Below are 15029 nucleotides of genomic sequence, written 5' to 3' on the forward strand. Positions count from 1 at the left end.
ATTCAAGTTGTTTTTAATTAAAATGTATATAATTTGATAACATTTTTAAATGAATATTTTGATTAATAATTTAGAAGTCTTCAAACAATAATTGCCACACAAATTTGTAAAGGCATTTTTACCATATCGCTTACTCCCTGTAAAGCGATGTCACATCAAGATTTGGTTTTCTATAAAAAAAATAAAATGTCACTTTTACAAAATATACCCCAATAATTTAAAATAATGGTGGGAAATGACAAAACAAAACAGGAATGTGCATGTTTCTTGTGAACCAGAAAGCTGATTTTATTCCACGGTAGAGAACAAAAAAAAAAAAACACAGAATCTCAAAAAACACTTTGGAAAATTCATATTTTTTCCTTTGAAATTTGACATCTCATGGCAGGCCCGGGAAAACTTTTAAAATTTAACGCCCCGACCCCAAACATTGTCCCTTTTACAAAATACCATAAAAGTGAAACACTCACAAAGTCCAGCGAGGTTCCTACAAAGTCACGTGACTGATTTTTAAGCTTTTTTTGTTTTTTTACTCCACCACATATCCTGGCACAGTTAAAAAAACAAACACAAATAAATAAGTCAAGGCAGAGAAAAAACGTCAACATTGTCGGTTTCAGTGACATAGAAAGAGAAACAAATAACAACAAAAAAAGAGCAAACGTGGCTCAATAAGTGCGTGAAATGTTCCATTTTGTTTCATGTATGTACAGTAGCTTTTCCAGTTGAAAAAGGAAGAGAAGAAGAAATAAAAGACACTGCCTCTGCTGGACAAGTAGTGCCACTGCACTTGTATTTTAACTCGCGTTTACAGTGGAAACTTCGAAGTCTGGATTTATGTTTTACTTTTTCATTGACTTTTCTGTGGAGTTTTTTTTTTTTTTTAACTTTGGTGATGGGTGGGTGAAAATCGGATTTTGATTAAAATAATCTGAGATTTTATTTTAAGGCCATAATACCCAGACAAAGGGTACTTTTAGTTTTATTATACATTTGACACTTAAAATGTCACTTAAAAACATCTTCAGGAGAGAGTTAAGGGATATTTTGTGGACATCATATAACAAGCTGGAGCCTGGAACGACATTTGACGTTATTATAACAATAATAATTATTTTATTATTTTTTTCCATGTTGGACTTTGGGGGTTCCACTGTACAGTATATTACATTTTTTTCTCAGTTGCACTTGGTACATTTCTCAGATTAGAATTGCAATTTTCAAAACAGTAAATGCATTTCAAGAAACAATTCATACAAATAGCAAAACATTATGCTTTCCAAAATCTTTAGTTGATTTCTTTAAAAAAAGTCATATCAAGTCTTGTCATTACGGTCAAGAGTCAAATTGATTACTTTTAATCATGTCAATATAAAAGTTTAACCTGAAGATAATGCGATTCTGATGCAAACTACAGTTAAAGGTTTTGTTGACATTTATTCTAAATATAGGTTCCACATTTAGAATATTTATTGCAAGATTCACATTTTACGGTTTGCATTGTAATTTGGTGACAAACCACGAGACGTGATACAAACACTGTAGCAATTACAGTCCAGGCTTCCTACTTTCTTTAGCGGTGGCTCAGTCCCATCGTCAATTATTTTTGATCAAGCAATTGATCATGTCGGAAACAGCAGAGAAGTAGTTTTGAGAAATTCAATTCTGATCTGAGAAATGCGCCAAAGCAACCGAGACAATCAAAATGAGGAGGTACCGGATAAGTAGTATTGTTATTACAGTAGTGACATTGCCGTCCACATTTTTCATAATAAGATAAAATAAAATAAATGGTAACATATTAGATATGTAGTGGTGTTACAGTAGTGGTGTAAGGTGTTATTACAGTAGTGCTGTTAACTCCCAGACTTTTTAAAAATAAAATAAAAAATAATCGACTTTTTAATGAATGGTAACAAAATTAATGGTAAGCTGCTGGCTAAGTGATGGTTTTATTATAGTAGGGATGTTAATAAAAAATAAAATGAAAAATAATCATTAAACAAAAATAAATATAATATAATAAAATAAAATAAAAACATTTTTTAATAAAATGTTGTTAAAATAGTTATTTTCCCCAAATATAAATTAAATGGTTGCTTTGCACGAAATGATGTTGGAAAGGAAAATAGCACTGAAGATCTTGTTGTTTTCCAGCTCGTTTGCTGCCCTCAAGTGGCAGAAAAAAGAATGCAGCGTTTCATTTTTTTTTTTCTTCATAAGGAGGACCAGTTTTCACATCAAACTGTTCTTGCTTGCAAAGTGCTCCATACATGGAAGTCTACAGCAAAGTGCAATGGAAGGAAAAAGTAGAAAAATACCTCTTGAATGTATCCACCGTATCTCTTCTTTTATTCTTCTTAGTTTTGATTGAAAATTTGTGAGCAGTGAGATATGTATTCATTCATGACTAAAATAGGTACGTGACTCTTAAAAATGTCAAGACATCGTTCCAGGATGTAGTCGGATTCCCCCGTTCCTGGCGTGAGCACACTTAAATACTGAAAATATACAGAAAGTAAATAAATATATCATTTTTATCGAGATATAGAGTGTGGAAGTCATTTTTAATAACTGTCTGTGGTTGTGATTTCTGCAGCGCAATAAATAAATAAAAATAAACACTGACTTAAATCCATCCTGCATCTGTTTTTATCGCCAAAATACTTTTCTTTAAAAAAAAAAAAAAAGTGTCGCTTCTGGTCAGGTTGTCGAGAAAAATAGACTTCTCTCCAGTTATGTAAGACTGCAGTCGTCTCCTTCCAGTGGAATGCTGGACCCCGTCGTTCCTTGGCATCTTCTGGGCAATCCTCTGGAGGTCCGCGCAGGGCGGGCAGCACCGCTTTCCGTGTAAGCCCAGCGGAAGGGCTCGAGTGTGGGGAGAGTGGCGGGAGAGACAAGTGGGCGTTGGAAGTCGTACCGTGCCTCTCCTGGTCCATTTCACAAGTAGTCACGTTCATCTAAAAGCCTTCTATATGACAGTAGGCCTCCAGGCTGGAGAAGAGGATGTAGAGGAACCACAAGCTGAAGAGGAAGCCCGACGTGGCCAGTCTGTGCCCGCGGGGTCCGCCCAGCTCGCCCCCGATGTGCGCCCGCCGCCGGTACAGCAGCGCCGAGACGGCCAGGAAGGCGAAGATGGTGAAGAGCGTGACGGAGAAGGCCAGCGAGCCGGCCTCCACCACGAAGGGCTTGCCCTTGTTGTGCCAGTAGATGGCCGCCACCGACCACGCCAGGCCGATGCCCAGGAACACGTTGATGGCGTTGCTGCCCGTCACGTTGCCGATGGAGGCGTCGGCGTACGTGTCCTGCACCGCCGCCACCTTGCTGGCGAACGTGTCTGTGGACGCAGAAAGACGATTTAGAAAAATAGGATTTGTTTTGCACAATACTGTGATTACTGTCTGTCTATCGGTCAGTCAGTTGACCTGACACACAGACAGATGTTTGGTTGTTTTGTGGGCTTATGCATTATGACCCAACTTTTTGGGTTAACATTTGGACCCTTTTTTTTTTTTTTTACCCATATTTGGTTATTTCGAAGAAAAAAAAAACTCCAATATGGGTGAAAAAGGGAGCAAAAACAACCTTTTGGGTTATCCATTTAACCCAAAACGTTGGGTTAAATTAACCATTTAACTCAAAACGTTGGGTTAAAGGAATAACTCACAACATAGCTTTTTTTCTGTGTGGGTTTACTCATTTGGACCCAACTTCTTTGGTTAAATGAATAACTCAAAAAATTGGGTTGTCTCTTTTTGACCAATATTGGGTTATTTAATACAGTATTTTTGTTCCAACTAGACATACAAATAGACAGAAGGAAAAACACTTGGGTAAAAAAAAAAATCCACTATGGGTCCAAAAGAGAACAAAACTTTATGGGTTATTCATTTAACCCAAAACATTGGCTCAAATTAATACCTCGCTTAACTTTTGTTTGGTTGTTTTGTGGGTTTACTCATTTTGAACCCAACTTTTCGGGTTAAATGAATAACTCAAAAAGTTGGGTTGGTCCTTTTTTCTACCATATTGGGTTATTGATTGATTTATTTTTTTACCCAACAAGACAAACAGAGACAGACAGATTTGAGAAAAGCAGAAGGGTAAAAAATTTTTTTTTAATCCTATATGGGTCAAATACGTAGTAACAACTTTTGGGTTATTCATTGAACCCAAAAAGTTGAGTCAAATTAATAACTTACAAAACAACCTACTTTTGTTTTTTTTTGTACAAAACAACCCAATTTTTGGATGTTGTTTTATGGATTTATTCATTTTGACCCATCTTTTTGGGATAAATGAATAACTCAAAAAGTTATATGTGTTTTTGACACATATTGGATGATTATTATTTTTTTATTACTGTTTTTTAGAGTGGATAAACAGATAGACAAGCTAGTAGATAGGCGAAGGACACTTGAGCATGAATAACCTGGCACGGAGGTCCCAAGCGCCACAAAGACGACGGCGGTGACCGAGTCCTTGAGGCCGATGGTGCAGCCGAAGTGCGAGGCAAGGTCGCCGATGATGGCGGTCAGCAGGCCGATGATGGTGATGGACACCACGAAGCACGCCCAGCCGTTGAGGTAGTCGGTGGGCGGCACGCAGGCGAACAGAACCTTCCAGAACACGGTCAGGAAGTGCATGACGTAGTCGAAGCACGACGGCAGACGCTCCTCGCCCGCGTCGTCCTCATCTTCGTCTTCAAGTGTGTGGCGAGGAAAAATAGAAAGGACGAAAAGAGCAGATAAAGACAACTTGGACAAGGGTAAGACTTGAGATACGTGTGGTAATATCGATATCAGATACATCTCACTGAAACAGCAAAGTTAGTGGTGTCCCAAAACTTTTGCCCACTCAATCCGCGTGAAAAAAAGTGTCACCTCAGGACGTCCTCGGGTGCAAGAAGCCGAGCGAGGAAACTGAGTGCTTATTCAAAGTGTCACGGCTGCGTGCGTTTTCCAGCCCGAAAAAAAAAAAAAAAAATCACGCAGAGCGCCGCTGGATTGAATATTTCATGGCGATCTGATGCTGCCACTGCTGCCGCTATGCATCATCTGATGAATTAATTTTCGCTTCCCCCTGCGAGCATTCTGCTGTCCGAACAGCGGGCAGGACAAATGTGGATTTTCTTCTCTCATATTCTAATGCATACATTTAAAGTGGAGATGAGATGTTTTGATGCATAAGAATAGGTATCATTTCCCTGTTGGACCAAAATATTTGCGACACCTGTACAAGGTGCAATGCGAGAGTTGTTGAAAAAAAGATTACATTTTAAAAGGACATCGGAGATTTGAAATGAGCAAACAACTTTAAATGTATTAGAATATGTCAAATCAATTACAAAAAAATATGACAATATCACAGTACCAATATTTATATAAATAAGATACATTCATTTAAAATGTTAAAAGTCAATTCCACAATATCAAAAATAGATGTTAATATATTCAAAACTATTTACAACATAAAATCTACAAATTAAAAAAATAAGTAATTAAGTTAAATAAATAAATAAAAATGATTTAAAACACACATTTAAAAAAAGTTATGAACTTATATTTACAAATAATAATAATTTAATTATTACTAGAAACCCATTATAACATATTTAAAGGATAAAAAAGCCCGGAAATTACCGACATAAATATATGAATAAAAATATTATTTAAATAATATTCATATAAATTAATTATACATTTAAAATTAGATTTTAAAGTATATAAAATACATAACACACATTAAAAACTTTACAATAAGTATTTAAAACAAATCAAAACATTTGTAAAATATGTACTATATATACGATTACCACTACTACTACTAGATACCTACTTAACGTTTTAAACCATTAAAAACACAAAATCACAAATTACAGATAGCAATACTTTGAAATGAAATTTAAAATGTAATTTAAAAAAATGAATAAAACCTTTTACATTTTGTATTTCAAATATTTTTTAAAAGATTCAAAAGTACAGGGATCATTATAAAAAGGTCCAAACATTAGGAACAGCCCCGCCCGGACTTGGAGTACCTGCACTGACGGTGATCGCCTCCATGAACTGCTCTCTCCACGAATTGGTGCCCACCACCAGAGCCAGGTTGGTCTTCTTGATCAGCTTGTCCACGGTGTTCTGACACAACAACAGAAACAACCAAAATGACCACCAGGTGGCAGCCTCTCGCCGTAAACTTCCTGCTTCAAAGCAGAATCAGACTACAGTACAATGTTACCTTGACATGTGAGATGAATGTGTTCCGTGACCAAGCTTGAAACTCAAATCACTTGTATCGTAAGTAAACCTTGTCATTTTTCCAGTCCAGCATAAGGTGTTTTTTTTTAATAACTCAACTCTTACTTTATTTATACAGCACCTTAAAAACAACCGTGGCTGCAAACAAAGTGCTGAACATCAAGTAAAAATCACAAATATAAAAAGACAGTTAAAATAATAATAAAACATTAAAAACTGAAAATACAATAAAACATACGATGTTTGGAAAATGTGAAAGAATGTAAAGAATTTCTCTCAAATAATTTTCACAACAGATACTTGTGAACTGATGGGAGACCGGATGTTGCTACATTCGCTGCTGCCACCTAGTGGCCACATGCCAAGTCTCTGAAGCTCACTTGTAACTCAAGAAAACACTGCAATAACACAAGATTTATTCCCTTCTTCCTCACCTTAAACTCATAGGATTCCTCGATGATGACCTCCATCTTGGCGTGCTCGCCCAGAACTGGCTTGCCCATTTCGGCGATGCGCTTGGCTTCCTCCTCGTCCGATGTCAACTTCCTGTCCGGAACGTCTGCACAGATAAGAGATTGAGAAATGTAAAAAGAATATACAGTATTATGGAAAAGCTACTTTTTTTTGTTTACTCTTAGGATTTTTTTTAGGCCAATTACTGACCAGTAAGTTTAAATAAAACGATCAGTAGGGAAAATATGGGGGTTATGTATAGGAAACACACACACATATATATTAAAACATATATATATATATATATATATATATATATATATATACACACACACATATATATATGTAAGCCCTGCGGTGGTTCTGAAGCGCCAAAGCGTGAACGAGTGGATGTGGAGGCGGCTCAAGAAAAGGGAGCACGGCGCCTGTGTGCGAGAGGTTCCCAGGATGCACCACGTGTGACCAAAGCCGCCTGCCCAGGCACCTTGTCATCATGCCGCTCTTTGCTGACAAGACGCCTCTCGGCATCAAATATTAACAACAACGCCATTAAAGATCACAGCCGAGTGCTCCTCTCTGCTCACACGCGCGCACACGCTTCCACACACACGCACGCGCAAAAATCAATTACGCAGCGTGCATGGTCGTGTCTTGTTTAAAATTCATGATCATCCAGCATCACTTGAGTTTTGCGTTCATCACTACAGCCGGCTCACGTAGTGGCAATTTAGTTAGTTCATTTTAGCAATAATCAGATTTTCTGACTTGATCTTTGCTTCTTTTTTTTCAACACACACACACACGCGCACACACACACACACATGCACACACATAAATCACTGCAGCCAGCCCTCGCGGCAATTTAGTAGGATTTTGCACAAAAAGAACATTAGTAGCAATCTCTGCATTCCTACGTTATCTATGTTTGTTTTGGCAGATCAGATTTAGCATGATGCATGATGGGTACTTACCGTCGGCCAGCAACATGGCTGCCGAGGACGAGAAGGTGAAGATGAGGGGAGGAGGAAAAGTGAGAATCGAATGAGTGAAGGACATGTGGATGAATGAGTATGAAGGCGAGCATTGAAGAAAAAGAAAGAATTGGAACAGGAGAAGAATGTGCGATCATTTAAGATTTGGCTTTCAAAATCAATAGCATAGCTTGCTCTAGCGATGATAAATAATTCCTGAAGGCTGGACTAATTATTTAAAAAGAAAAAAAAGATGAGTAGAACACTGCAAATGTAGTGATTTGAGCTCCTGTGAAATTTGAAAAAATCATTATATAATATATAGCATATAAACAACCAAATAAATAAATACATTGAAAATGATTAATCAAACTATGTGGTTGTCCAACTTCTTTTGAAGGAATACCGTGATGTGCAGACAATTAAATTGAATACAACAGCGCTTCAAGTAACACTTAGGAATATTTTTAACCATTTAAAGGCAACTCGAGTTTGTCCATCTCTTCTGAGGCAACGTTTATTTCAACTGTGGTGTCTTAATTTGAACACAAGGTGGCAGCCATGTAATGATGCACATGACTTATTCAGAAGAAGAATATGTCTGACATCATGCTTACCTATGAACGGACTATCAATACCAGAGCCGTATGTAGAGAGTTTGGCCAACTTGGTTTCAGCTGGGTAACAAGATGGCGTCCATGTCATGTGACCAGCAGTTGACCAATCACAACGTGACCAGCGTGAGTTGGCCAAACTGTCTCTATATACGGCCAAACTGTGTCTATATACGACTCTGATCAATACCACTGGCGGCCATCTTACGTTGCCATTCACTAACGCTGCATAACATGAATACATTGGTTTCTCTGCAGCATTTTCTCGTTGTTTTCTCTACTTGGGCGAAAAAAGAAAATGGATGGATGGATGTGTTCAGTGTTGCCATTTGACATTTAAACCATCTAGCTACTTAATGCTTCACTGTCATTGTGTTTTACCTCAACTAGCGTTTGACAGTTTGGCTGTTTAGTTCTTTGGCCACTATGTTGAGCAGTTGAATGTGAAAGGATAATTGTCTGCTCATAAAAGTTGTTTCACTCTTGAGCAACTTCTAAAACGATGACTACGGCCTTGGCTGTCAGGACCGAGGGCCATTCCTTTTTCTTTCCGCCAGACAAACTAGCCTTGCTCGAGGCTAACGTTAGCACTGGCGTACGTGCCCGCACCATCGTGTTTGCGTGAAGGCGATCGATAACGTCGCCGCCATTTTGTGTGCACAAAGATGTCAGAATCACACACCTGCTTTGCATTTGGGGAAGCTTTGAGAAGGTCATCAGTGACAGCCACATAATGAGATCCAGTATGGAAAGGTTGGTTGCCCCCCCTACGGCCCCCCCCGTGGCCCCTCCCTGCTCGGTGGTACCAGAAGAGACGAGCACAATATCACTCGTCGGCAACTTCCTCTTTTCCATTCCTGTCTGCTTTCATTTGAATGTATTGCACCTCAGCATCTCACTGACTGACTGCTGCTGTCGCCATAGCAACAGTTACTAGACGACAACTCGCGGCGACTCTTCAGCCAGGGCGACGGCGGAAAGTGGGGTGACGCACTCCTGTCGTCTACTTGGGATTGTGAATCTGATTCCTGTTGTTCTTGTACGTTCCCAGTTACTCCCTTTCAACCAGGAAGTGGATTTAGCCCTGCAGCTTCGAAAGTTTTTTTTTTTTGGATGTCCCGGCACCTCATTCCGTACGCGCCTCCCTCCGGTCTTTGCTGTCACTCTGACGGGCATTAGTGCTCAAAGATGGCGGCGATGCCACACTCCAACATGCGTGGCGCAAATGTCACGGCTCAAAGGCGCTCCGGCTGCCGCGGAGCCGCGCAGGAATCACTTGAGAATCACTCTGGAATCACGGATGGCTAGATTTAATTCAAACGGCTGCCGGGACTACTCAGCCATGAACACATCGCTGACTTCATTAAAACTGCGGCGTCTTTTTCGGGAATGTCAAAATTTGACACCCTAATGAAAGTTATAAAAAGCTACTATGGTATATTAGTGGACTCATTTAAAACTCAGGCTATAAGTAGGGATGTTCGATACCACTTTCTGTGAGACCGATACCGATATTCAAATCTTCAGTACCCACCGATACCAATACCAAGTACCTATACCATTAGTACTTAAGATACATAAAATTCCCCCCAAAAAACGATGACAGATTTTTTTTTAATGACATATCCCAACTACGGCAAATTTCGTTACAATTGAATAAAGTTAATGCGCAACCGAGGGTCACAAAGGCGCAAGAATTGGGACGCGGCCCACACGCAAGCAGGAAACGGAAACAAAGTTGACGTGTGAAAACCAGGAAGTCGGAAGTCCCGCCTCCTCCGTGGCATATACCCCATTCTGTGTTAAAGGTCCGCAAATGGGGAAGATGAATGTAAACTGGTAATTTCCCAGCTTTGGGAGTCATATCAGAGGTGGGAGGGTTAAAAAAAAGAAAAAAAAAGTGTGAAGTTGCACTTCTGAGTGTACTGACAAGAAATGGGAGGACAAACGCAATGCGGCAAGTTCCCGGCTTTGGAGGTAGAATCAGGAGGATGGACCGCAGTTAGAAATGTCCTGCCCAAGTGGGGGCATTTGTTATTAAAATAATACCAAACACTTGAATCTCTCTTGTATTAAGGGTGAGGGTGTTAAATGGATGTCACAGCAGTCAATACTCTCCCCGAGTCTCTGGACATATTAATGCCATCCCCCTAAGACTTCAATCATAATTGTGTCATCTGTATTCAAGGAGCCCTGCTGTACCCTGGGAATGAAGCCAGACACCAGGACGAAGGTTGATCGTTTTTTTTTTTAGACCAGGAAAGATATCTGCTCAAATGTACCCACCATCACCCACTGAAAACAACAAGAGTTTATTAGTGATGTAACCTCATGAAAATGGTGAAGTTGGATGCCACAGCATTGGCTCCAACTTCCTGCAGGGTTTACCACACTAACTTACTAGAAGGTCCATCGGTTGCCATCTGTAACGTCCGCAGGGTCCACTGATAAATGCACCAATTAGATGGCGAAATGATTCGATAGCGCTCGTTCGGATTTCCAAAGGGCAGCCATTGAACACCATAGAACTCTAAACAGACATGACCCCACACAAACCTCATCTAAACCGTTCTGATCCAGAAAATCCTGATCCTGACAGTCCTAATCCAACCTCATCCAAACAGACCTGAGAGACACAGACCTGAACCAATCAGACCTAATACACATCCGAGCTCATCTACTAATCTAGACAAACCTGATCCAGAAAGACCAGATACACACAGACCTGATCCAAAAAGTCCTGATCCAAAAAACACCTAGTCTAAACAGTCCTGATCCAAAACAAACCAGATACACTCAGACCTTAACATGTCCCTGTATTTTGTATATGCTACAGGGCTCCGTTTTGGTCTTCAAATCCAGCATTTGCAGCGCCAGGAAACAAAGATAAAACAGCAATTATATCTCCAATGCAAAAACCTCAACATTCCCAAATTTGCGTTGAGCACCGTTAGCCTTACTTATAAGGCAACACAAAGGATCCTCCTCCTGCTGCTGCCTGCAACATCAGGATTAATGCAGCTCGCGACCCCTCCTGGCAAAAGCGACGTAATGAGGTTCAAGGTTCCGTCCGGCCGAGGGATTCAAGCCGCGATGAATCGGGAGGCCTGACAGCCGGTTGGCTCACGTGAAAGCTCAAGTGGGGAAAGCAAACCTCAGAGGGATGCTGCTCAAATATTGAATCCATATTTCATACGGAAATGCTGAGGAGCGCCGCGGAAAGTCCTTGGAAACGACCTTCTTGTAATGTCACTTTAAGTCGTACGATTGAGGTTCCTCAGACATGAAGAATTCAGCACAGCAACCTAAGAAAAATAAACGCCTCCCTCAAATTACCATCAACTTAAGACAACACCTTCCTCGAGAAATCATCACCTAATACAATGCAATGACTCCCTCAAACAACCATAACAATGCACAAATAAATGCCTCTCTTAAATAATCATCACTTAAGACAAATAAATGCCTCCCTCAAATAATCTACCTAAAGCAACCACCAATTTAAGACAAATAAATACTTCCCTCTATAGCAATTACCAACTTGAGATAAATATCGCCACCCTCAAGCAACCAAAAAAAACACCTTCCTCAAGCAACCATTAACGTAAGAAAAATTAATGCCTCCCTGACGCAACATCACCTCAAAACAAATTCACACCTCGCTCAAGCAACCAAAAACTGTACACACATTCCCCTCTCAAATAACCATAATTTAAAGACAATTAAATGCTTCCTCTCATCAACCAGCAACTTAAGATAAATGAATGCCTCCCTCCTAAAAAAAATATATATAAGACAAATACTTCCTTAAGGCAACTACCAACTGAAGACAAATGAAGTCCTACCACAAGCAATTATCAAAGTAAGACTGAAATGAATAAAATAAATGCCTCCCAAGCAATCATCATGTTCTGAAAAATAAACACCTCCCTCATGCAACCATCAAAAAACTTCAATTTAAGATGAAATGCACACTTCCTTTTAAGCGACAAACAAATAAACGGCTCCCTCAACCAATGTATATAAGACAAATGAAAATTCAACTCAAGACAAATAAATTCCTCCCTCAAAAAACAAATCCAGTAAAGACGAATAAAGGCCTCGCATAAACCACTTCAAGACTAATAAATAATTTTGAATAAAAATCAACTCAAGCCTTCCTCTCAAGTCAAGACAATAAAAGGCCTCTCTCAAATAATCATTACACACATGAATTTGACAGAAACATCGTGTGTTTGCGTGTTTGATCCGGTGGGATTTCGTGCTGTGGATTTGAGTTGACGGCGAGTTAGGTGTGTTGCCGGCAAGAAGCGAGACTGCTCAGACGTCAGCGAGTGATGAAGATGCCCGATGACAGGCGGCGGCTAAGCGAGGCGCATGTCAATAACCCGACAGGCTGAAGTAAATGCCTCCCTCTCTCTGGGGGGGGGGTTCTGGCGCATGCGGACGAGCCACCTGAGCGTCCAAGCGCTTCACGTAGCGACGCTCGTGTCATTGTGACGCTAATGAGCGCTTGTAATCTCATACCGTGAAAAGCTTTCATTCCGCTCATCTTTTATGAACGTGCGGCAAATGCTAATTTTCCCCGTGTTCATATGTACATTGTAGCTCATAAGAGATGATTGGGTTTGTTTGGGGCGCCTTATTAAAGGCCGAGCGCGGGAGCGTAATGGATGAATATTAAATGAGAAGTCTTTGTTTGGTTTGCTCGCTCTCGCATGCAGCAGGAGCCGCCAGCGCGTCTTTCTCCTCCTCTTGCCTTTTTCCTCCATCTACCTTTAATTTAAGACTCGCTATTTAACACACCGACAGGCTAACTTTGCAAAGGGAAGGGACAGCATTTGTTTGACACGCTGTGTTTTAGATGTGATTATATTGCGTTGATGGTTGCTTGAGGGAGGTGTTTGTTTTTTCGGGGCTTGCTTTTTCTTAACCCGTGGGCAGTATTTTATTTTGAAATGGCTTGGTCAGAACCAACAAAAAGCCAAAAAATGGTCACAATAACGCCTAGGGGTAGTTGATGGATTTTTGAGGGATACATTGTGTATAACTACTTGAGGGAGGTGTTGTTTTCTTAAGTCGATGGTTGCTTGAGGGAGGTGTTTATTGGTATTTAGTTGATGATTAATTAAGAGAGGTGTTTTATTGTCTTCGGTTGATTATTGTTTGAGGGCGGCATATTTGTCTTAAGTTGCTGTTTATTTCAAGGAGGCATTTTGTCTTTGGGAATTGCTTGAGCGCGGCGTTTGTCTTAAGTTGATTGTTTCTTGAGAGAAGTGCTTATTTGTCTTATGTTGGTGAATATTTGACAAAGCTAATCATTTTTACTTAAGTTGATGTATATTTGAGGGAGGTGTTTATTCATCTTAAGGCGATAATTGCTTGTGGGTGGCGTTCGTCTGAAAATTGATGGTTACCCGAGGGAGGAGTTTGATTATTTGATGATAACTTCAGGGAAGTTTTTCTTTGTATTTAGTTGATTGTTTATGTGCGATTGTTTGTATTTACTTGAGATGGCCTTATATGTACGATTCCTTAATTAACTCTTTGACTGCCAGACGTTTTCAGAAAAGGGATGCCGTGGGTGCCAGCCGATTTTAAGCATTTTGTCTGATCTTTCAAGGTCCATAGAAAATTATGTGTTTGGACTATGGAAACACACATACTGCCAAAACAAGATTGGACTCTCATCTTCCATCAGAAAAAAAAGTTAGTTTCTACCTTATTCCGTTTTTGAGTAATCAACAATAGAAAATGGTTAGTTTCACCTGTTTTGGAAAAAAACGTCTTTTAACGTCTTTGGCACTCCTCCATAGGATTTTACGAAACGTTATTTAACGTTTTTGGCAGTCAAAGAGTTAATGAGGCATTTATTTGTCTTTAGTTGATGATTGCTTGAGAGAGACATTTGTTTGTCTTGTATGTGTATGATTGCTTCATGGATGTTTTTTTTTTTAAGTTTATTTGTCTTATGTGTACAAGTGCTCAACAGATGCGTTGCGGAGGGAGGCATTTATTCTATTGTTTTCTTAACCCGCCGACTGCTTTAGGAAGGCGTTTATTCGTCTTATTTGAGTTGATTAGTTGAGGGAGGTGTTTATTTCTTAAACGCTAGCATGGCTGTGCATATAAAAAGAAATCTCGTCTGGGTCAGTGTGCACTGTTCAGACAGCACTGCCACAGCCTGTAAGGTAAAGATCCGCAGTGTCCATGTTTTAGCCAACACTAAAACGTTACTCTGAGCTCCCTCCACACCAGCTTGTCCACCTGGCCTCCAGCGTGGTTAGATAACAACAACGCATTAGATAACGGCAGCCTCATGAAAAGCCCTGATGGACTTTTTGGGTCGGAGTTTTGTTTTCAGCAGACGTTAGCAAGCACGGGAGCTCAGAGTAAATGACGAAAACACTTTGATTTGCTGACATTAGCATTCAAGCAGTTGATCACTCAAAATAGAGTCACGGGTAGTTAAAAGAGAGGGTTTTATGTAAAAAAAGTGATTGGTGATCATTTTTTCAACAAGGACAGTTACAAGACAAAAAAAAAAGTTTCAAGTGCCCAAAATATGTTCTGGGTAATTTTGGGCTGCTCAGTAAACGAAAGGTAGCATGCAATTTTAGTATTAGCATCAGCTAACGCAACAAAACACAATAACACAAACCTAAGTCTATTAGACCAAACAATATTTTTAGCGCAAGCCGTCAGGATAAAGGATAAACCCTGGTTAACGG

At 39.8% G+C, this 15029-nt stretch overlaps 1 protein-coding gene across 3 annotated transcripts in view; it reads right to left on the reverse strand.

Annotated features, from left to right (window-relative positions):
• Nucleotides 1–257: 257 nt before the first annotated feature.
• Nucleotides 258–15029, reverse strand: part of slc8a3 (solute carrier family 8 member 3) — a 51004-nt gene continuing 36232 nt past the window's right edge. For all 3 annotated transcript variants that reach the window (XM_077560097.1, XM_077560098.1, XM_077560096.1), the window contains 4 exons: nt 6695–6819; nt 6041–6140; nt 4433–4702; nt 258–3337 (listed from right to left, as the gene is read on the reverse strand). In XM_077560097.1, the coding sequence (XP_077416223.1) occupies nt 2961–3337; nt 4433–4702; nt 6041–6140; nt 6695–6819 (872 nt within the window). In that variant the 3' untranslated portion in view covers nt 258–2960. The remainder of the gene's footprint in view (nt 3338–4432; nt 4703–6040; nt 6141–6694; nt 6820–15029) is intronic.

The sequence above is a fragment of the Vanacampus margaritifer genome, chromosome 1 (genome assembly GCF_051991255.1).
Source record: "Vanacampus margaritifer isolate UIUO_Vmar chromosome 1, RoL_Vmar_1.0, whole genome shotgun sequence".
Taxonomy (NCBI): Eukaryota; Metazoa; Chordata; class Actinopteri; order Syngnathiformes; family Syngnathidae; genus Vanacampus; species Vanacampus margaritifer.